The sequence below is a fragment of the Notamacropus eugenii genome, chromosome 5, assembly GCF_028372415.1.
Source record: "Notamacropus eugenii isolate mMacEug1 chromosome 5, mMacEug1.pri_v2, whole genome shotgun sequence".
Lineage (NCBI taxonomy): Eukaryota > Metazoa > Chordata > Mammalia > Diprotodontia > Macropodidae > Notamacropus > Notamacropus eugenii.
In genome coordinates, this window is record NC_092876.1 from 162,285,342 (window position 1) to 162,309,313 (window position 23,972).

Sequence of the window (23,972 nt, forward strand, 5' to 3'; positions counted from 1 at the left end):
ACACTCAATTTATGATGAATGAGGGTAAAATGTTATTTTTCTTCTCTCACACCTTGTTAGACTAATTTCCTTGCATTTTGCCTAAATTATCTTAAACTTTAGGTATTGTGATTTCAAAAACAGCAGGGTTCTATATGAGCCCATCCTTAGATAGATCTCTATCTTCTTACCTTCAGTTCAATTCCCCCCTTCCTCTGTTCCACAAATCTTAATCATTCATTTAGCCAATAAGTATATGGACTGTTTGTTTATGGCTAGCACTGGTACTAGGAACTTTGGGGGAATTTTTTTTAAAGTGTCATATAGACTTCATCCTCAGGAGTTTATAGTATAGTTAGGAAGTTAAAGATACAACTGGGGAACAATTAAGTAGTGTAAATTGTGTAGTCTTGACTATAAAGTTAAATAGGAATCCAGAAAAGAGACTCACCACAGTGAGGATGGCTTCTCTGAGGAGGGGGAGCTTGAGTTGTGTGTTGTAGGAAAGGGGTGCAAGGGAAAATATTCTAGGCAGAAGGAACTGAATGAACAAATGTATTGAAGTAACAGTCAGTATTCCGTAATATTGGTGATGATGAGGAGACTTCTTTGGCTCATGCCAAAGACATTTGTTGGAGAATATTGGGAAATTAGTTTGAATAGGAAGGGTGGATATAGATTATTGAGGGCCTTCAACTCCCTCAACACTGATATTCTTGTATGCTCTGGTTCTGCAAAATTTTGGTTCAGAGTTTTTCTCTAATCTTACCTTGAGCTCTTCACCCTATTGGATCCCAAAGTGACCAAGGTACAACATTGTTCTGCTCTTTTTAACTTGAACTGTTCAATGAAATTGCTAGAACATCTGAGGCCCCTGTTTAGAATGGCTTATATTTTTTAGCTTATTATAAAAAGACACCAAACTAAATATAAAAAGATTACTTAGAAAAGAATTCTTATTCAGAGACAGGAGATAGTCTGCCATGCTACACATTCTCAAAGAAATATGAATCAAACCAGCACCATTTGAAACGATCATAGTGAAGATGCTGTGAATTATTGGAATAGTGACCCTCCTTCACCTAATTAGTGTTCTCCATTGTCAGTGAGTGCAGAGTACCTGAAAGTGGGGACTAATTCTTTTATTGTCTCTTTTTGCTTTAGAGAGTTGGCCATGGAGATAAGAACCATGCAGATGCAGACAGATCACCTGTTTTTCTTCAGTTTATTGACTGTGTCTGGCAGATGACAAGACAGGTAATCTCCAGGATATTTCACTGAACATACCCCACATAAAGTCTTCTGCTTTGGAAATGAAGAGATGTAGCCAGTGATTGCACAATCCAGTTTCATGTAAAGTAAAATTCTTCCATCAGGTTTCTGGATGTTAGGGCTATTATTCACTGTCATATTAAGAGAGCAACAAGTCATTTTTCACTGTAGTATTATACACGTGATAACTCTACTTTCATAGACATTCAGCTTGAGTAACTTTTTTTAAAATTTGCAATATGTGACATTGTCCCCTTCTTTGTTTTGGACAGTGTTAAATAATTGCATTTTTGGATGTTCATATGGGAAAATAAAGCAATTATCTGGATAACTCAAGCAAATAAAACCCAATATGACTTAAGTAACATATTTCAAGAAAAAAATAATTTTTTGATCCAGAATACTGCAAGAAGGGATTAATTCATCCAGTTCTCCAGATCTGTATAAGTGTAAAAACAATCATAATGTATAGTAACTATATCAACCATTACAAATTAATTTATGTAAAAAGCTTATTAAAGTTAATAACATTTCTGGAAAGTTCTAGATAATGATGAAAAATACAATATACAATTTTCAATAGCATGACAAAAATAACAGGTTGGTCCTTGAAAACAGACTTTTTCCAGCTCCTTTAATAATATGATTTATACTTCTTTTGGAAGAAACACCTCAAAAACTGGGATTTTTGGTCTTTTTGCTGCTTATGTATTTACAGTTTTTTTGAGACCAAAGACTGCTTGATAATAAACTGCCAGATGGGCATGATGTTGGCATGTTGTAAGCCTTGAGTGGTTTTGAACCAATAATTCGTTTTGGATTCACTTGAGGGAAGTGACATTAGTGTAAAGACAGGACTTAGAGGTGAGGTACATAATTTATATATTTAGTGTTATTTCTTCAACTTCGATTACCTTAATTTACCTAAATTAAATTTAAGGTTGAGTAGGAAGTTGAGTCATTGGCATTAATAAAATAATTTCAGGAGTGACTCCAGATTTCTTTCTTTGTGCTTGTTTGAAAGTTTTAGGTGTTTTTTTAAAATTTTAAATCAAATAATTTTCTATTCATTTGAAGCACATGTTACAAAATTGTGGGGAAATCAGTTCAGATTTTGTATTTCTTTGACAAGCCTTCAAACAGTGTCCAGTGTTTGTTTGTTTCAGTTACATTCCTATTATGTTCCTGTCATATTAATTCTTCCTAAAAGTAGAAAAATGTTTGATATTAATAAAATGATACTTGCTTATTCATAACAAGGGCAATGCTATACGTAAGTGATGGTTCACTCGCCTGTTTTGTTGATCTGTTACCATCCTTTGGAAGAGAGGAATGCATTTATGAAGTTGAGTCTAAATGTATCACTTATTAAGGTGGTTTTGTCCTCCAGTTTAGACATTAAGGATCTGCTTACAATTGATGACAGTCCTTCAGATTTTAAATACTCCTCGTAAAAATAAAATCCATAGCAGCAGATAGTGCTTTTACTATTTTCTTTTGCTTTGAGGAAACTCCCCCTAAGTCAGTCTTTTTCTCAGAAGGATGTGGATAGTTTTTTTTGTTTTGTTTTTTATGAGGGAAGATGACAGCCTTACTCAGGCAAGGGGGTACATGACTGAACGAGAGATAGCAAGTCAGCAGTTAGTCATATTTTGAAGAAGGGTGTAAAGAAACAGTAGAGATGGAATTTTTTGGTAATGTTTCCTGAAAATAACTGGGTGTTTGTTGTTGGGCAATGTTTTCCTCATCACCTACCTTTCTGTGGTTCTTTCCTTCTTCCATATTCCCCAGCCCCCTTTCACACACTTGGTTCTAGAGGCTCAGGAACATTCCTTGCCAACAGATTGTTTGCTGACTTTCCTGTTTGTTATTGTCTAAACTCCAGGAAAATTTTACCAAAGTTGCTTATAATCCTCAGCCTCTTATTCCTCTCTTAGGTTCAGGCTATTTTCCTCCTTTTTTAAGCAGTAAAGTAAGAAATCAGAACTGTGGAAATTCCCCCAAATTGCCATCTAACAATTTAAGGGAATTTCATTTGACAGTCCTATAATTGGCATGGCCCTAAACAAAAACTTCCAAATTAATTTGAAACACCCAATGGATAAGGTGGTTTAAAATGAAACTCTATACTTTTTATTGAGTCTGTATTTCTTTCTTTGCTAATGCCTGAAAATTATGTTTTCTTTATTCAGAATTAATCTAACCAGACTAACTTTTTAGAGTTTCTTCTGTTGCAAGGTGTACTGGATTAGAGTGAATGACTAATATTTGTGCCACTTTTTAGGAAAATGTGTGTTCTTAAAAAGGGGGCTGGCTTGTGAAATTATCCACATATGTGTATTTGGATGGTTGCGTTTGATGCATTGTGGTCTTCAAAGAACATAGTTGATATTTTTGTGTAATTTCTAGAAATGTACTCTGTTTGAACAATCAAGAAAATTCGTATTTACTCTTTCTGATTTTGCACCTAACTCATCATGTTATTTATGGCAATTTTGGCAGAAGGAGGTTAGAACAACCAGAAGAGAATCCAAATTAAGGAACATGGAAGTTTAGATGAGCAGAGATACTGAGTGTACATAAACACAGTGGTCAAACCCAGCAGTCTACTTGGCTTCTGCTCAAAATTCCTCACTCAACATGTAAAGAAGACTTTGGCAGAAACTACTATTCAGAGAAGTGATAATGTTGTGTGTGTGTTTTTAAGAAGAGAGCCAGCCAGATAACATAAACAAGCTGTGCTTTAGAAATACATGTGTTTGAAGATTTTTCAGCTTATTGAAGCTTATTTGTAAAGCTATTACAACAGATGCATTTATTTGCAGAAATTTTCCTGAAAAAGAGCCCTAGATTTTTGTGTACATGTGCATTATTCTTTTTGCAGTTTCCCACAGCATTTGAATTCAACGAATATTTTCTGATTACCATTTTGGACCACCTATACAGCTGTTTATTTGGGACATTCCTGTGTAACAGTGAGCAGCAGAGAGGAAAAGAGGTAAAATACCATGGATTTCCACAGCTGATAGACCCTCCTCACCATGTCCTTTTTCCTTATTACTTATTAATCTTCACAGTATTTCAGTTGAGCAGTTGATAATATGGATCATATTCATTGCTCAGTTTCTCTTACAGTAAGGCATATTACCACTTTCTTCCATACATCTAGATGTGATTTAATTTTAAAAATCCCCGCACTAGTCTGAAAGAACCTGTTTTGTAAGCTCACATACCGTTTGTAAGCAGAGTGGAATAGTTGCTCATGGATAAGTAGTAGCATGCCCCCAAGAAATGAAATAAAGTTGCATCTTCCAAGTGCTGCAGTGTTGACTACTTGTGGTATGACAGTCCTTCAAGGCAAATGTGGAAAATAGAATTAGAGAAGAGAAATGGTTTATCTTAAACGAATACAGGTCAATCATGAATTATGTTCTGTGGCTTATGTGAAACTGCAAGTTAGAAAGGTTTTTCTGAAATGTTTAAGGGATGTTAGATTCCCTTAGAAATGTTTAACGCTTGTATTGTTTTCCTGTCCCTTTCTTTTGCTTCCTTCCAAAATATTTTTTCTGGGGTTCTGAACATCTTTCATAATGATCTTGATAGTTATCTTCCCCCAGACACTAATTTTAGTTCTAAAAAGACTTTGTATCTTTACTCTTTTTAATCTGCAAAATCATTTGAGTCTTAAACAGGCGTTCATCATTAATGAAGTATTCATTACTGAGAATTCCTTACATCGTAATCCTTATTGTAGTAGCCCTTTTGGATTATAAACTATTTACATTTGCCCCCTACAAAAGATTTCTATTTTAATGGTAGGAAAAATTCATCTCTTTATTACTAATATGGGAATGTACATGTTGTACACACACAAAGTTGCATATATATTTGGTAAAATGTTTTTTTTTATAGAATCTCCCCAAAAGAACTGTATCACTGTGGTCCTATATAAATAGCCAGCTTGAAGACTTCACTAATCCCCTGTATGTGAGCTACTCCAATCATGTCCTTTATCCAGTAGCTAGCATGCGCCACCTAGAGCTTTGGGTGGGATATTACATCAGATGGAACCCCCGGATGAAGCCACAGGTAAAATCTTTGTTATATATGTCCTAGGATTTTTCATTTAAGGAATTTTGATGCATCCCTCTTTTCCCCCTTAAAAACAAATTAGAAAAAGTATCTAGGGCTTACTAATATGGAAATGAAACAGTAAAGATATAATTGCTAAACTTTTTAAAAGTTATATAAAATTGCTTTATATAAAATTTTATGAAATTCCATTGATAGTATTATTTTTTGAAATGTACTAGAGAATTTTTAAAACTTAAAGTTATGTAAAGCTAAAACTGAAACCCAGAAGCATGTAATTTTAGCTAGTCTTGAAGTCTTGGTTTTTAATTTTTTTTTTTAATGCAAGTGGCTACAGCTAGTATGCTCTGTGGAGAAACAACAGGAATTTCTAGTTAGCAGTGGAACATTGGTTATCTCATCATCCCTCAAGGGTTCAATCTTAGTCTATGTAGATGATCTCTAAATGTATATTCATCTGTTGTCTCTCTCCTGATCAAGGGCCATTCGGACATCTCAAACAAGGTGTCTGTCACGTCATCATCCCAAATTCAGCATGTCTAAAATGGAAGTTATTACCCCTTTTTAACTTCCTTATTTCTGGCAATGGTATAACTGCCATTCTGTGCAACAGTACTACTAGCCACCCAGGTTCTCAACCTGTCATTTTTGACTACTATCAGATGATTCAAGCCCGCCATCTCATATATCCAGTCAGGTTTCAAGGCTTATACATTGTCACCTCTATACTCTATTTCCTCCTTTATCATCGTGGCTACCACCATGGTTCGGACCATCATATCTTACCTACATGATTGCAGGAAGCTGTCTCCCTGTAGCCATTCTCCCCTTTCCAGTTCCTCCTGTAGCAGTAACATATTGATACTCTTAAAGTCTAGGTCTTATGTCATTCTCTTACTTAAGACGCTTCAGTGGCTTCCTACTGATTTGAATAAAATATAGCTACCGTTTTTGGAGGGCAGTGGTGGGGGTAAAGTCCTTCAGTCTGGCTCCGTCCTGCTTTCATCTTACATCATGTTGTAGCCAGACTAGCTTGCTTTGTTATTCTCCACAACATTACACTTTCTGCCTATGCAGACCCTAGGTTGTCCTTCCCCATCCCTGGAATGCTGTGTCATCCATCCCTTAGAATCACTAGCTTCAAGGCACAGTTCAAGCCTGATTTCTCCATGTTTTACACTGACTCATCTGTGTACATGTTGTTTCTTCCCAGTAGGGTTTAAGCAAGAAACAATCATGTTGTGCCCATAAGCCATAGTGACATTAGTAACTGGCGGGTGTGGGTGATTCACATAGTTGAATTCACAAGTGACTTTTTTTATGGTCTTTTTCCTCATAGGAGCCTATCCACAATCGATATAAAGAACTTCTTGCTAAACGAGCAGAGCTTCAGAAGAAGGTAGAGGAACTACAGAGAGAGATCTCTAGCCGCTCAGCCTCATCCTCAGAAAGGGCCAGTTCTCCTGCACAATGTGCCACTCCAGTCCAAACTGTTGTATAAAAAGACATTTCTTTTTGGCAAGGAGGAACTTTTATCACTGATTCCCTTATCTTGGCAGCTTTTCTAGTAGAATGTCTTCTGAATTTAGAACCCATCTGAGAGAGCTCCCAGCCACTTTATTTATTATGCTGCTCTCTAGGGTGAATTAGTACTTCAGTACTGCAAGTATCTTATTTAAAGTAACCTCCCTATGCAATTACTTGATTATGTTCTGGTAACACTAATTCCACCAAGACACCTATCTACAAGACACCTAATGCTCACCCTTGGATCCAGAATGGGAACAAGTTTATTTTTAATAGGAAAATACTGCTTTGGAAATTGAACATTATCTAGTGGAAACAGTATAAAAAGTTGTCATTAGTGGACCCAACTGAATGGGACAAAAGTAGCCTACTACAGAGAATAATCAATTCATAAGAATATCAAGTGAACACAGCCTGTGATGGCATCACAGGGCTGGTGACAGACATTAAGCAGGGGTAGGCCACAGAACTCCCAACTTTTTGAGTTTTTCCTGTCAGCAATAGTTGGCTTGTCCTTTTTTCTTGATCTCTTCCTTTGTCCATATTTTTTTATAACGCGAAAGACCAAGTTTTGAGGCTGTTATGGGGTGGTGACAGCCACAGATTATTAAACATTATCACTGTGTAAGATTTATCACGGTTCTAAAATGAGGCCTTATGGAAAATATGATGGACTCTGCAGTTCAGTTAACTGATAACTCTTCAAGTTTTACTTGCTTTACCCACATCTTCTACCAGTTTTATTAATTATAGCAGAAACAGGATCATGAAAAGATTAAGCTGTTTGGATTTTGAACATATAAGTCTATCCCACTTTGGTTCTGATACTAATTTTTGTGTCACAGGCAATATCAAGGTTAACTGGTAGGTATCAAAGCTACAGTCTGAAATTTTTGCTAGGACTGACACCCACCCTGCCTCTCTGTCTCTCCCCACCCTCCACCCCCCACCCCCTTAATTCAACATACAAATAGTTTGTGAGATCAAAGTTTATACCAAGTACTTTACAACCTTTTCCCATACAACCTTTTCCCATAATGAATCCAATAATTCTACTGAATGATTAAACCTACCAACCAAAGAAATTATTGCATGTAAAAACATGTATTTATTACAATCTCAATGTAAGTAGAGGTAACCCTGATTTCTTAGTTGGCTATAGTAAGACTTAAGCATTGGCATAAATACATGACTGCCTGCTGTCTGCTAAGAGCCATGTATAATATAATGTACTGTAACAAAAATAAGCTTGTTGCCCCTTGGGTCTTTAATTAAAACAGAATTCAACTGACTTTTAAACTTTGTGGCAAGTCGTCTTATTTTGTACGATTGTGATTATTATTTACTTTTAAAGAGGAAGAGCTGCAAAGGCTTCATCCCACCCTGTAACTTAACACAAATGTTCTATATAAATATGTACAAAAATTTCTAAGCTTAAAAGTTGGTCCAAACATTCTTTTCCTAGGACACCAGATGCCCTTTCACTTGCTTTTTAGTTATTTGTAGCAATAGCTTACACTTACAGTGCTTTAGGAAGGTTTTTAAAAGCACTTGATTCTTAAAACTCTGCTATGGTCTTCCATAGCAGATTAAGAAGCTGAGGTTCAGAGGTTCACTAAGTATGTGTAGAAAAAAGCAACCCCAAGCCCTGTTAAAGCCCCTAATAAATACTAACTCTTCAATCACCTTTTAAATCTCCCTAAGTCTAGCCATAGCTTTAAGAAGTGGCTTTTCATAAGTCACTAAACATATTTAAAACATGATCTTAGATGGAAAGCCACCTGATAAAAACAGAAAAAAGTGAAATCCACATCACTCTGATAATCCCAATACTAGTTCCCCGTCACCTTGGCTGTAAATTACCAGAAAGCACAATGCTTTTAGAACATCTGTTCTTATCTTTTTCATGGATGAGACACAACACAGTAAGTACATTACATTTCAGTGTCATTGTATAAAAATTTATCACTCATCCAAATCTTCCCAACACTTCTTGTGAGCTAAGTGAAACACCTTATGATCCATATTTTACAGATAAGAAACTGAGTTAAGAGTTTATGATCTGTTCGACCTGCTCCAACTTACAGTGTAGATCCTCCTATCACCCGAACAATGCATTAACATCCTAGCCCCATCACCAAATCATGGAGGAAAAAGAAAGATATATTTTCCTTATTTCCTTACGACCAATAACTAACATTTATATAGCACTTTTAAGAGTTTCAAATAAATTTACAGATCGATTCTTATTTGGTCCTCACAACAACCCTGTGAGGTAGGTGCTATTATTATCCTTATTTTACAGATAAAGAAACAGGTGCAGAGAAGTTAAGTGACCTGCTTATAGTCACACTGCCAATAAATGTCAAGAGGGGGATTTAAATACAAGGTCCTTAAATTTGAAGTCCAACACTCTTTCCACCACCATCATTATTTTTCATTTACTAATTCACTAGAGGCCATGCTTCAGCTGTTTCCTCATTGGATCTTGCAGCCTGTGATTCTGACGTCTAGAAAAATTAATTTTTAATAAAACTTGTTAACAAAAAAAAAAGAACTATGGAGCTTGGTACGAGGGTATTAACCTGATGAAGCCATGGAGTGGCCCACCAAAGATTAAAACCATGATTACTGGAATTAAACTGTTAGAACAGACAGGAAAAAGTGAATCATAGTTTCCCTGAAGGTGCTCCTATACTAGCAATTCAGAATTCGAGCCAATAGTTTTCAACTGTTGAGGTGCATAGTATTTTATGAAATCTATAATATAAGCCTGCTACTGAAAACTTTACGGAAATTTCAGTAGTTCCTTAAAACAAAGCTGGCTTTATTGACTTTTTAATGACACATTTATAAAAAAGTTAACATGTTTTTGTGTAATCCAAAATAGGAAGAATTTTTTTACATCATTCACATAATAAATAACAGTTGCTGTGCACAGTTTATTTTGTATATGTACAGAACACTAATAACGGTGAATATCCAAGGTGTTTAGTAACTATTTCAAGATAAAAAACACTGCCAAGATTGAATGGCATGACTGCAAAGAGGCAATATTTAAAAACAGCAAATGTGCATGGCTTTTGTAACACCCTCCATCCACCCTACCCACAGACTGTTTTTTCACTTTATTCCTAAATCTCATTATCTACTTTCACATCAAAATTTTGTTCGCACTGAAAAACACGCAGGTAATTTTTTTAAACTGTGCTAATCTCATGTTCTATTTATAGGCAACGACCTTAAATGATTATTTGGGTATTTTGGAATGAAAAGAAGGGAAATAATAATTTTGCTTTGTTATAATGGGTTGAAAAGCAACACTCATTTTGCTTAAAGTTGACTAGAAACAAATTGTGTGTTTTGGTTTTTAAAAAATTGACTTTTTGATATTTTTTAACAACTAATTAGCTATTGACATAACATACCAATGGAGAAGGGGAGAAAAATGATTTTAGCAAATCCTACTCTACAATATGAATTGGCTTAAAATATCCAGAAGATTTAAAATTCAGAAAGCCTCCATCAGTAGCAAAAGAAAACACTTCTGGGGGGATGGAGGTGGAGAAAATGCATTAGGGATGAGGTTTATGAGACTTTTCAAGCAGTGCTGATAACTACATTTTAGCTTTGTATTTAGATAATTTAAACTTTATAAACTTAATTTTGATCAGCTATAGTAGACACTAATTTTTTAAAAAAAATCCACAAATAAAAACCTGGGGATTTGTTTACAAAGTGCATCACACAAATACAGCAAGATTTGCCAAAGGGAATTCACTAAATGTGGCTTCTTATTTTTCCAGTAAAACTGTTCAACCTTTACTGGAGCTATTTAAAACAGAGTCTGAGTATTAATGCTTGTGGTCCTCCACACAAGTATTAGTCCCTCAAAAGTATGAGAATATGCTATTTTTAATGTGTGAATTGTCAACATATGACGAAATATAAATTATATGAATAAAACATTTGACCTAGTACCAATCAATATTCCCAACCTAGGTTATCTTTCTGAATTGAAGTCTGTATGGTTTGCATTTCCTTCAACAACTGAAGGTTTCGACGGCTTTTCTCTCCAGGTTTGCGTTTGACAGAAATAGAGTCCTTCTTAGGGGAGCTCCCAGTGACTCCAGAGTAGAGCTTGCTGCTGCTTTCTTGGTCCTCCAAACACTTTTTGCTACCCTTTAGCTCCTTCATCTGTCTCTCCAGCTGTGAAGCAACCATTAGGAAAAAGCAAGATTAGTGTTAGCATTTTTTACTTTACCTTTTGTCCTTTACTAAAAGGAGTCACCCATCCCAAAACAGTGTTATAAATAATGTCACTACTTTGTGGTGGCCAAACACATTACTACAAAAGGGTTTTCCAAAGTATTTGTTCCATCCTTATTAATTTCCTGAAGGAGTATAAGAAAATGTGAAAGAATGCTATTCCAAAGACAATGCTGGCATATTTATGTTCTTTTTAGAAGAACAAAATCAAGTCTACTAATTTGTAACTTAGAATATGTTCAGTTTTCGTAAGTATCACTCTTAATTACCATTTCCTTATTTAAATATGTAATTTTTAAAATCTGTTGAACTCTGATCTAAAATATACTGAGAGAAGAGATGCTTCAAAGCTTGAGATTTTAAAAACCACGAAGTGTGTGATACAACTTAGGCGTTAGGTTTTACATTCTTCATCACTGCACCTTATAACAGTAATATAATAAAGCCAAGATGGTACAGGATCTACTTAATTTTACATGCCACAAATAGTTAACAGGGAGGGTTCAAAGGATGAAATTCTATCCCACCTTTCACATTATATTCCTGGAAGTTGAACATAAAGTGACTGGCATCCTCATTGGTATCTATCCAATTGATACCCAAGAGGCCTGCTTCTCTATCAATTCAAAGTATATTGGAATAAAGCCCATATCCAAACTTTTGGCTAATGACCATACTGCTATTGATTTTGGAGGTGGACAAAGGGAGGCTTGATGGTTTTATCTACAAATCTATAGAGAGTTCCATTTGTTTTTCTCAAAATCTAGTTCTCTAAGTGTTCGAAGGATATGATGTTCTAAAATGTTATCATCATACGTTAACATGTAAAATACCAACATGCTGCCATTAACACCTGCCTCAGAACAGGAAGGCAGAATTTAACACTGGAAAGGAGGGCAAAGGAAGGTGGGGGAAAAGTGATGTAGGAATAAAGTCATGCAATTACAGTACTGCTAATCCACTCCAAGACCTACAAAGGAGATACAAAGCCAGAGGAGGACAGGTAGCTGCCCTGATAACATTAACTCCTGAATGCTGAAGCTTAGCTGAAGATTATTTCCTGGCCTGATTTGTTTACCCCTTTAGAAACAGCATTCAACTTATAAGAAAGGTAACTACTTCATGACCATTTAGACGAAATGTTTTTACATTTCAGGACTGTATCTAGGACGAAGTATTCTTATGTCCATAAACTTGTCAGTTTCTTGAGAAAAACAGCAATGTGTTCTTTGGTATCCCCAGTACACTAGAGGAAACTTACTGTGCCTCTCTTTCTCTCTCTTAGAAGATTCACAAAGTAATAATGATAAATATACTTTGCTTATTGAAGCACAGCAAATATTAAATAAATGAATGTTTGGTAAAGGAGAACCATCCTGTTGATCACAACTTACAAAAAGACTTGGCTTCACCTAAATAATGTACTGCAAACAGACATTTTAAAAGAACGCTGAGTGTAGGTAAACTGACTTACCCGGGCCTGATGTTTTCGAACTTTGGTTATCTGATTAGCCTTGGCTTCCATCCTTTCCACTAATTCCTCAAGGTCTCGCTCAAGGTCCTCTTTCAGTTCATTAGTTGGTGTTTCTTGGATAAGTTTGGTGAGTTGCTGGTGATCACTTTACATGAAGAAAGATAAGGGTTGATTAAATTCTCTTTATTGTTCATGGTTGTGTATAAAATAATCACTTATAAAGATATTATTTCCTCTTTTGTCATCTATTCACTGGTACCCTACTGCACCAACCATTAGACTACCACAATAAAAATTTAAACATAAACTTGGTGTATAAATAAATAACATTTTTTTTTAAAAAAAGGGAGTTTTTTTATTAAATTATTTTATTTGTTTTCAGTGTTCTACAGTCACTTCCATATATCTTAGGTTTTTTTCCCCTCCCTCTCCCTCCTTCCTCACTCCCTTCCTGAGATGGCTTACAATTTTATATACATTCTACACATTTCCTATTAAATACATTTTCACCTTAGTCATGTTGCATGGAAGAATGAAAATGAATGGAAGAAATCACAAAACAAAACATAACACACAAAAAAGTAGTCTGCTTCATTCTGCAATTCAATTCCATAATTTTTCTCTGGATGTGGAAGGCATTTTGCCTCACGAGTCCACTGGGAATTTTTTAAGTCCTTGCATTGCAATGAACTACTAAGTCTACCAAAAAAATTCCTTGCACACTGTGGTGTTGCTGTGTACAAAGTTCTCCTGGTTCTGCTCCTTTCACTCAGCATCAGTTCATATGAGTCTTTCCAGGCCTCTCTGAAGCCTTCCTGTTCATTTCTTATAGCACAATAATATTCCATTACATTCATATGCCACAATTTGTTCAGCCATTCCCCAAATGATGGGCATCCCCTTGATTTCCAGTTTTTGGCCACCACAAAGAGAACCGCTATAAATAGTTTTGTACATGTGGAATCCTTTCCCATTTTTATGATCTCTTGAGGATACAGCCCTTGAAGATACAGCCCTTGAAGCAATATTGCTGAGTCAAAGGGTATGCACATTTTTGTAGCCCTTTGGGCATAGTTCCAAATTGCTCTCCAGAATGGCTGGATGAGCTCACAGCTCCACCAACAATGAATTAGTGTTCCAACTCTCCCACATCTTCTCCAACAGTTATCATCTTCCTGTTTTGTCATGTCAATTAATCTTGATGGGTGTGATGTGGTACCTCAGAATTGTTTTGATTTGCCTCTCTCCAATCAATACTGATGTAGAACATTTTTTCATATGACTATAGATAGCTTTAATTTCTTCCTTTGCCTGAAAGGAATTGCCTGTTCATATCCTTTGACCATTTATCAACTGGGGAATGACTTGTATTCTTGTAATTTGACTCAGTTCTCTATATAATTTAGAAATGAGGCCTTTATCACAGACACTAGTTGTGAAAATTCTTTCCCAGTTTTCTGCTTCTCTCTTAATCTTGGTTGCATTGGGTTTGTTTGTGCAAAAACTTGTCAATTTAATGTAATCAAAATTATCCATTTTGGACTTCATAATGTTTTCCATCTCCTTAGTCAAAAATTCCTCCATTCTTCATAAACCTGATAAATACATTATTCCTTGTTCCCCCAATTTGTTTATAGCATCAGTCTTTATACCTAGATCATGTATCCATTTGGACTTTATTCTTATGTATGACGTCAGGCATTGGTCTATGCCCAGTTTCCACCACACTGTTATCCAGTTTTCCCAGCAATTTTTGTCAGACAGTGAGTTCTTATCTCAAAAGCTGGGATCCTTGGGTTTATCAAACAGTAGATTGCTATATTCATTATCTACTGTTTTTTTTTCATTCTTTATTATGTGGGATGTCTTTGTGGGTTGTAAGGAAATAAGGAAGTACGTAAAGAGTGTTCCAAAAGCCATTAAAACCTTAAAAAATTTTTGGAACATCTTATATTCAGAATGTAAAAACAAAACATATCAAAATAAAAGCAACTTACAAACTCATCTGTCCAAATTCATCTTGTAATGTCTGTAAGACTTCAAGCAGCTCTTCATGACAGGTGGAGGAGGAAGAAGAGGATGATGCTGATAATTTCCTGCCTTTACCATTTCGAGGAGACCCCTGCTTTGCCAGAGGAACACTGTTGACCACACGATTATTGCATAAGGCTTTATTATGTTGCTTCATTAAATGTAAAACATGTTGTACATTGGCTACCACTGCATGGCTAGGGCTAGTGGACTTAAGGGGAAAAAATGAAGGAAAAGAAAGAATATTAATTTCTATGAATATGTATTATAAATTTTAAGAGATACAAATTCATCCTTTTATATAAGACTGATCTCTCCCCCTTAAAACATTAAATTTGATCAAGGTCACACGATTGAAGGTAAAAATATCTGCTCTGCTTACATCACAGGATCAGTGTGATGATCAAATTTAAAAAATGAGTAGCTAGCTGGAGTGATGAGATGCAAGGAGGAAGAGTAAATAAAAGCATCTTATATTTTCTACATGACCCTGGACCATTCAGCCTCAGTTTACTCATTAATAAAATGGAAATAACAGCAGCCCCTATCTCACAGAGCTATGAAGTTCAAGTAAGATCATACACAGAAAATACTTTGCATACCTTAAAGTGCTTTAAATAAGTATTACTTAGAATAATGCAACAATGCTTGTGTTTCAACACAGCTCCTTTTCGTATATGAACTTTGACTGGATGGTGACATATTACCAAAAACCAGTAACAAATACAAGATTCTATGTTTCAAAGAGGTAACACTAAGTCTCAAAGGACAATGAGACTTTTTTTTTTTGTAAATGGGAAGATATCAGAAGCAGAAGACATGACTATATATGAATAGCATCAGCTATTTAAAGGGGGAAGGAACCTCTCAGAGGCTATCTAATAAAACCTCCATATTTTACAAATAAGATAACAGAGGCCCAGAGAAGGCAAATGACCTGCCTAGGGTTCACATAGCTGCTAAGTATCTGAGGCAGGATTTTGAATATACACCTTCCTGCTTCTAGGTCGAGTTCCCTATCACACCATACTGATTCTAGATCAGAGGTTCTTAAAACTTTTTGCATCACCCAATGTATCCTTATCAAAGTCATGTTTTTAAATGCATAAAATAAAAATACCCAAAACTGGAAAAGAAACCAATTACATTGAAATAGTTATAAAATAACATTTTACAAAAAGAAAAAAAAAACCAAGAACATAGACCCCAAGTTAAACTGCTACTCTAGATGAAAAGACTCACAAGTTAGCTAGCTTGACTACAGCGAAGGAACATTAAATTAGAAGAGGAGATGGAACAGAAAAGATAACAGTCAATCTAAAAATAGTCTGGAAACAATTCAGAAGCACAATGAGCTTGTGACAAATTCATAGATCTCAAGTTAAGAATGTTGATCTAGTCCAACCTCTTCATTTTACAGATAAGGAAACTGAAGCCCACACAAGTTATTTGCCCAATATCACAAAGGGAACAAGTTGCAGTGCCAGAAACTGAACCCAAGTCCTACTTCCAAATCTAGTGGGCTGCTCCTTATTTTCAGGTTCCTTGTCTCCCCTTGCTTCCTATGAGTTCTTTGCTTAGTAATTTCCCTCTCTACAGCACTGCCTAGATTTCTGCTACTTACTTAAAGGCTTCTTCCTTTATGTCCTAAGGACTCCCCTTCCCCTTCCACTTCTGTAGTTCCTATATTCAGGACACTGAGATAATTCTTGGAAGCAGAAGCAAAATAATCCCCCTATACTCTGGCAGACCACGAAAATTACGAGTTCTAATAAAAAGATCTTAGCTTCAAAAAAGTACTAGGATTCCAGCAAGAGAACAATTTTTATCCAACTTACCTTTCCAGCTACAAACGGCATGTCAGCCAAGCACAATCTATAATGCGGCTGTATATGAAAATGGTTCCTAGGAGATTTCTAGGTCAAGAAAAAAAAAGGCAATGAACCAATTATCCATTTATCTGTAATTTAGAGTTGCCTATATTATATATGACATGTTGATTTTTGAGAAATTTTTTTCTTATTTTCTTTATCTTTGTTACAAAAGGTATATTTTAAAATGAATGTGATATGGAATAAAAGCCATCAATTAAATTTTTCTGAAACAAAAAGACTACAAGATGAAACCTCAAAAAAATCAATAAAATATCTAGAGATCAATTTACCAAAGCATACAAAATACTTAAATAGATTCAATTTAAAGTTGTTGTTCAGTCATTTAAATTGTGTCCAACTCTTCATGACCCCATTTGGGGCTTTCTTGACAGAGATACTGAAGCAGTTCACTATTTCTTTCTCTAGCTCATTTTACAGATGAGGAACTCTGAGGCAAACAGGGTTAAGTGACTTGCCCAGGGTCACACAGCTAGTAAGTGTCTGAGGTAGGATTTGAATTCAGGAAGAGGAGTCTTCCCGATTTCAGGTTTGGCACTATCCATTGCACCACTAAGTTCCCAGATTCAATTTGCACAGCCCATAGCACTGAATATACTCAGTATATAAGTAAACAACAACTTAAACAGCTGGAAGTATATTCAGTGCTATGTCTGGGCAAATATACCAAAATAAAAATGGCAGTTATCAAAGTTAATTTATAGTTTTAAAACAACACCAATCAAATTAATAAAGGGATATTCTACAGAACTTCATAAAATAAAAACAAAAAGATCTAGAATATCAAAGAAAATGATGAAAACATGTCCAGACATCAAACAATATTATAAAACAGCAGCAACAAAAACAATCCAGTAATGGTTTAAAAAGGAGAACGAGCTCAATGGAAGAGAACAGAAAAACCCTCAGTCTACATCAACAATTTATAGCATATTCCACATATATTCTAAATTGGACATTTGTGATCCTAATTTTAAAAAGATCATACTAATGAAGAAATCAGAAAAGATCATATAGCCTTTTTAAAATTTTAAAGACATTATTATTTAATCAGTAAAAACCCTCCTTACTCTGGTCCTAAATTCTAATTGAGAACAAAGAAAAAGAAAACCATTACAAACATGTATAGACAAATCAAAACAAACTTCCACATTGGTCATGCCCCCAAATTTTTTTGTCTAAATTCTACACTCAGATTCTTTCATCTCTCTATCAGGTAGTTTCATCAATAGCTCTCTGGAATCATGGTTGGTCATTATGCTGATAAGAGTTTCTAATTCTTTCAGAGTTGTTTGCCTTTACCATATTCATTGTCATCAAATAAACTTTTCTCCTGTTTCTGTTCACTTTACTCTGCATCAATTCTCTCTGAAACCCTCCCTACATTATTTCTTCAGCACAATAATAATCCATCACATTTGTATAACATAACCTGTTAAGTCTTTACTCAATCTGTAGATATTCCTTCAAATTAAAATTCTTTTCTACCTCACAAACAGCTTTTATAACTATATTTGTACATTTTTAAGAGTCTGTTTTCCTTAAACTAATTCCCCTCTTAATATGTTCTCTTTCTAATTCCCCCCTATTTCCCCATTGAGTACAATGTATTTTTGTTCTAAACTTTGTGTGTATTCTTTTCTCTGACCAATTCAGAAAGTGAAGCTGAAATGTGGTTGAGTTGCTCACTCAATCTCCCCCACTGTGGTTTGTAGTTATTTACTTTCCTACCCTGATTATGTGAGATAATTTCCCCAAACTAATCTTTCCTTTCCCCCTAGTGTATTCTTCTTCCCTCTCTATTCTTTTAAAATCATCAAAACATATAAAGGAGTTGCTCTAAGGCCTTGTCTGATTTGACTCCATGAACCCTGATAAGGTTCAGAGGGGTCACGTATATCATGTCTCCATGTAAGAATGTAAGAAGTTTATCCTTGCAGTCATTTTTGATTGTTCATTTGCATGTACCTCTTTATGTTTCTCTTAACTTCTGTGTTTGAATTTCAAAGACTCTACATACCTCTGGTCTTTTTAATCCAGAATACTTGGAGGTAAAACTTTGGAGAAAGTTTAGCTGGGAGGCAAAGCCAAGATGGTGGAGAAGAGCCAGCAACTCAGTAGAATTCTCCCAACGTTTCCCTCCAAAGAACTTTTAAGATAACATTCCCTAAGATTCTTTCATTTATTTATTTATTTATTTTTTAATGTTTAACAATCACTGCCATACAATTGTGATTTTATCCCCCCCCACCTACCCCCCACTCCCCCCTTCCCTCCCCACGACTGCATACAATTCCGTATAGATTCTACATATACTTTCCTATTGAGTATATTTTCACTATAGTCATGCTATGTAGTCAGACTAAAATAAATGAAAGAAATCGTATAACAAATCAGAACATGATACACAAACACATACACATACACAAACATGATCTGTTACATTATGTGAGTGACTTCCATATTTCTCTCTCTGAGTGTGGAAGGCATTTTGCCTTGAGAACCACCATTGGGATTTTTTTTTTTTGTAAGAAGTTCTTGTGTTATTACAAAAATCTAAGTCTACCAGAAAAAACTCTCACACACTGTGGTCGTTGCTGTGCATAAAGTTCTCCTGGTTCTGCTCCTTTCACTTAGCATCAGGTCATATATGTCCTTCCAGGCCTCTCTGAAGTCTTCTTGTTCATCATTTCTTATGGCACAATAGTACTCCATTACATTCATATACCATAATTTATTCAGCCATTCCCCAATTGATGGACATCCCCCTGACTTCCAGTTTTTGGCAACTACATAGAGTGCTGCTATAAATATTTTTGTACATGTGGGACCCTTTCCCATTTTTATGATCTCTTGGGGATATAGTCCTAGTAGCGATATTGCTGGGTCAAAGGGTATGCACATTTTTGTAGCCCTTTGGGCATAGTTCCAAATTGCTCTCCAGAATGGTTGGATGCGCTAGCAGCTCCACCAACAATGAAATAGTGTTCCAACTCTCCCACATCCTCTCCAGCATTTATCATTTTCTTGTTCTGTCATGTTTGCCAATCTTATAGGTGTGATGTGGTACCTCAGAGTTGTTTTGATTTGCATCTCTCTAACCAAGAGTGATTTAAAGCATTTTTTCATATGATTATAGATAGCTTTAATTTCTTCTTCTGAAAATTGCCTGTTCATATCCTTTGACCATTTATCAATTGGGGAATGACTTGTATGATTATACATATGGGTCAGTTCTCTAAATATTCTAGAAATGAGGCCTTTATCCCCGAGCTTAGCTGTAAAAATTCTTTCCCAATTTACTACATCCCTCCGGATTTTGGTTGCATTGGGTTTGGTTGTGCAAAAACTTCTCAGTTTAATGTAATCAAAGTTATCCATTTTGCATTTCATAATGCTTTCTATCTCTCCTTTAGTAAAAAATTCTTCCCTTCTCCATAGATCTGATAAATACACTATTCCTTGCTTCTCCAGTTTATTCATGGTATCAATCTTTATACCTAAATCATGTACCCATTTGGACTTTATTCTTGTGTACGGTGTCAGGTATGGGTCTATGCCTAATTTCCGCCACACTGTTATCCGGTTTTCCCAGCAATTTTTGTCAAACAATGAGTTCTTATCCCAGAAGCTGGGGTCCTTGGGTTTATCAAACAGAAGGTTGCTATATTGCTTGCCTACTGCATCTTGAGTGCCAAGTCTATTCCACTTGTCTACCTCTCTGTTTCTTAGCCAATACCAAGTGGTTTTGATAATTGCTGCTTTATAGTAGAGTTTGAGGTCTGGTAGCACTAGGCCACCTTCCCAAGCATTTCTTTTCATTAGTCCCTTTGATATTCTGGACCTTTTGTTTTTCCAAATGAATTTTGATATTATTTTATCCAGCTCTAGAAAGTAATTGTCTGATAGTTTAATTGGTATGGATTCCCTAAGATTCTTAATCTTCACTATTAAAAATTACTAAAAAGAAAGAGAAATTGGACAGCCACAAATGAGTTCCTCTAAGAAAAAATTCCCAGGACCAGTTGGATTCACAAGAGAATCCTACTAAACATTTAAAGAACAATTAATTCTTGGAAAAATCAGCAAAGAAGAAGTCATACCAAATTTGTTTTATGATACAAATATGGTGCTGATACCTAATGCAGGAAGAGTAAAAATGGGAAAGTATAGACCAGTTTCCCTAATGAATACTGATGCAAAAATTTTAAATAAAATACCAGCAAGGAGATTACAGCAATGTACCACAAAGATCATATACTATGACCAGGTGGGATTTATACCAGGAATGCAAGGCTGGTTCAATATTAGAAAAACTATCAGCATAACTGACCATATTAATAACAAAAACAACAAAAATCATATGATTATCTTAATAGATGCAGAAAAAGTTTTTGACAAAACACAACACTTATTCCTATTACACTTTAGAAAGCATAGAAATACATGAAGCTTTCCTTAAAGTGATAAGTAGTATACATCTAAATTCATCACCAACCATTACCTAATGGAAGTAAGTTAGAAGACTTCCCAATAAGGTCAAGTGTGAATCAAGGATCCCCATTATCACCACTATTACAATGACCAATTTTATCAAAGTTGCAGGACATAAAATAAACCCACATAAATCACCAGCATATCTATATTTTACCAACAAAGTCTAATGGGGTAGAGACAGAGAAATTCCACTTAAAATCACTGCAGACAATATAAAATACTTATAAGACTACCTGCTAAGATAAACCTGAGAATTCTATGAACACAATTATGAAACACTCTGCACAGGAAAGACAGATGAAAACAACTCAAGAACTATTCACTGCTAATGGGTAGGCTCAAGTTAACGTATTAAAAATGATCTGCCTATATTCATTTACTCATTCAGGGCCACACCAATCAAACTACCAAAAAATCATTTCATAGAGCTAGAAAAAATAGTAAAATTCATCTGGAAGAACAAAAAGGTCAAGAATAGCAAGAGAATCACTACCTAGCAGTACCAGATTTTAAACTATATTATAAAGCAGTAATCATGAAAACAATTTGGTATTATGCTAAGAAGTAGAGTAGTGAATCAGTAGAACAGATTAAGTACACAACAGTGGTTGTCCTTCATTCTTGAAGAGGACCAAGATGATACCACTATATTGGGGTCAAGGTATAATGGGTCCAACTTTGGCTGATCAGACCAATATGAGCTTGGAAGACTCCAAGATAGTTGGGCACAAACCTGTGGATAAGAGAAAAAGTTATGACTAAACAAGAGACAGGGACGATCACAGAAAGTAATCTCATCAGTACTCAAAGCAAGAATCAACTAAAATTATAAGCTTCAGAGAAGGACACAGACCTGAAGTAGTAGCAGAAGACTATGAGGATTATGGAAAGTAAAATGGATAATTTTTATATATTGAATTAAAATGGTTGTGAACAAACCAATGCGGCCAAGATTAGAAAAAAAGCAGGAAACTGGGGGAAAAATTTATAGCAAATTTCTATAATAAAGGCCTCATTTCTCAAATATATAGAGAATTGAGTCAAATTTATAAAAATATGAGTCATTAGTTGATAATTAGCTAAAGGATATGAACAGGAAATTTTCAGAAGAAATGAAAGCTATCAACAGACACATAAAAAAATGTTTTAAATCACCAATGACTAGAAAAATGCAAATTAAAACAACTCCAAGGTACTATTTTACACTTATCAGACTGGGTAACAAGACAGAGAAGGAAAATGACAAATGATGAAGGGGATATAGAAAAACTGGAATACTAATGCACTGCTGGTGGAGTTGGAAACTGGTCCAACCATTCTGGAGAACAATTTGGAACTATGATCAAAAGGCTATAAAACTGTGCCTAACTGACTAGGTCTGTATTCCAAAGAGATTAAAAAAAAAAATTAAAGGCCCTCTACACATACAAAAATATTTATGACACCTCTTTTTGTGATGGTAAAGAATTAGAAACTGAAGGGATGCCCCTCAACTGGAGAATGGTTGAACATGTTGTAGTATATTGTGATGAAATAATACTGTGAAATGATATGCAGGATGGTTTCAGAAAAACCTGAGAAGACTTCCATGAATGATGCAAAGTGAAGGGAGTAGAACCAGGAGAATGTTGTACACAGTAACAGCAATACTGTATAATGATCAACTGTGAATGACTTAGCTATTCTCAGCAATCCAATGATCCAAAGACTTGTAATGAAAAATGTCAGCCACCTCCAGACAGAGTACTGATGAAATCTGAGTGCAGACTTTTTTGGGCAACAAGGTTAATATAGAAATATGTTTTGCATGATTTCACATGTATAACTCATAACATATTTTTTTTTCTTTCTCAATGGGTAGGGGGAAGGCAGAGGGAGAAAATTCAAAACTGAAATTTAAAAAAAATGTTAAAAATAAATGAACAAGGGTAGCCAGCTAGCACAGCAGATAGGGCACTGGCCCTGGAGTCAGGAGACCCAAGTTAAAATCTGGCCTCAGACACCTACTAGGAGCTGTGTGACACTTGAGTAAGCCACTTAACCCTGACTGCCTCTAATAAATGAATGAATGAATAACAATTTTTTTTTAAAAAGGCTTGGCAGTCATCTCCAATGAGGAAGAAATGAAAACACTATTTAGAAATTACTCTGCCCAATTTTATGCCCATAAGTTCAATAATGTAAATGAGATGCATGATTATTTCAAAAAATATAAACTGTCCAGATTAACAGAAGAGGAAGATGAATACTTAAATAACCCCATCTCAGAAAAAGAAATTGAACAAGCCATCAATGAACTCCCTAGGAAAAAAAATCTCCAGGGCTGGATGGCTTCACAAGTGAATTCTATCAAACATTTAAAGAACAGTTAATTCCAATACTATAGAGACTATTTGGGAAAATTCGGAAAGGAGTCCTCCCAAATTCTTTTTATGATACAAATATGGTTTTGATACCTAAACCAGGAAGAGCCAAAACAGAGAAAGAAAATTATAGACCAATTTCTCTAATGAATATAGATGCAAAAATTTTAAATTAGATTTTAGCAAAAAGAGTACAGCAACTTATCACAAGAATAATACATTATGATCAGGTAGGATTTATACCAGGAATGCAGGACTGGTTCAATATTAGGAAAGCTAATAGCATTCCTAACAACAATCATAACAACAAAACTAACAGAAACTACACGATTATCTCAACAGATGCAGAAAAAGCTTTTGACAAAATACAACACCCATTCCTATTAAAAACACTGGAAAAACATAGGAATAAAGGGAACTTTCCATAAAATAATAAGTAGTTATCTACCCAAAACCTTCAGCAAGTATCATATGCAATGGAGATAAGCTAGATGCATTTCCAATAAGATCAGGGGTGAAACAAGGATATCCATTATCACCACTATTATTCAATATGGTGCTAGAAATGTTAGCTGT

At 35.2% G+C, this 23,972-nt stretch overlaps 2 protein-coding genes across 10 annotated transcripts in view; one reads left to right on the plus strand and one right to left on the minus strand.

Moving 5' to 3' along the window:
* MTMR2 (myotubularin related protein 2) overlaps positions 1–8,169 on the plus strand; it is a 126,360-nt gene extending 118,191 nt beyond the window's left edge. For both annotated transcript variants that reach the window (XM_072616390.1, XM_072616391.1), the window contains 4 exons: positions 1,144–1,236; positions 4,136–4,249; positions 5,164–5,340; positions 6,683–8,169. In XM_072616390.1, coding sequence (XP_072472491.1) covers positions 1,144–1,236; positions 4,136–4,249; positions 5,164–5,340; positions 6,683–6,844 — 546 coding nt within the window. In that variant the 3' untranslated portion in view covers positions 6,845–8,169. The remainder of the gene's footprint in view (positions 1–1,143; positions 1,237–4,135; positions 4,250–5,163; positions 5,341–6,682) is intronic.
* CEP57 (centrosomal protein 57) overlaps positions 1,189–23,972 on the minus strand; it is an 80,707-nt gene continuing 57,923 nt past the window's right edge. For 6 of the 8 annotated variants that reach the window (XM_072616400.1, XM_072616394.1, XM_072616395.1 and 3 more), the window contains 6 exons: positions 16,483–16,560; positions 14,611–14,855; positions 12,614–12,758; positions 10,869–11,079; positions 4,485–4,601; positions 1,189–1,382 (listed from right to left, as the gene is read on the minus strand). In XM_072616400.1, coding sequence (XP_072472501.1) covers positions 4,582–4,601; positions 10,869–11,079; positions 12,614–12,758; positions 14,611–14,855; positions 16,483–16,560 — 699 coding nt within the window. In that variant the 3' untranslated portion in view covers positions 1,189–1,382; positions 4,485–4,581. Of the gene's footprint in view, positions 1,383–4,484; positions 4,602–9,676; positions 11,080–12,613; positions 12,759–14,610; positions 14,856–16,482; positions 16,561–23,972 lie in introns of those variants that run through there. The other 2 variants (XM_072616393.1, XM_072616398.1) reach the window with 1 other exon arrangement.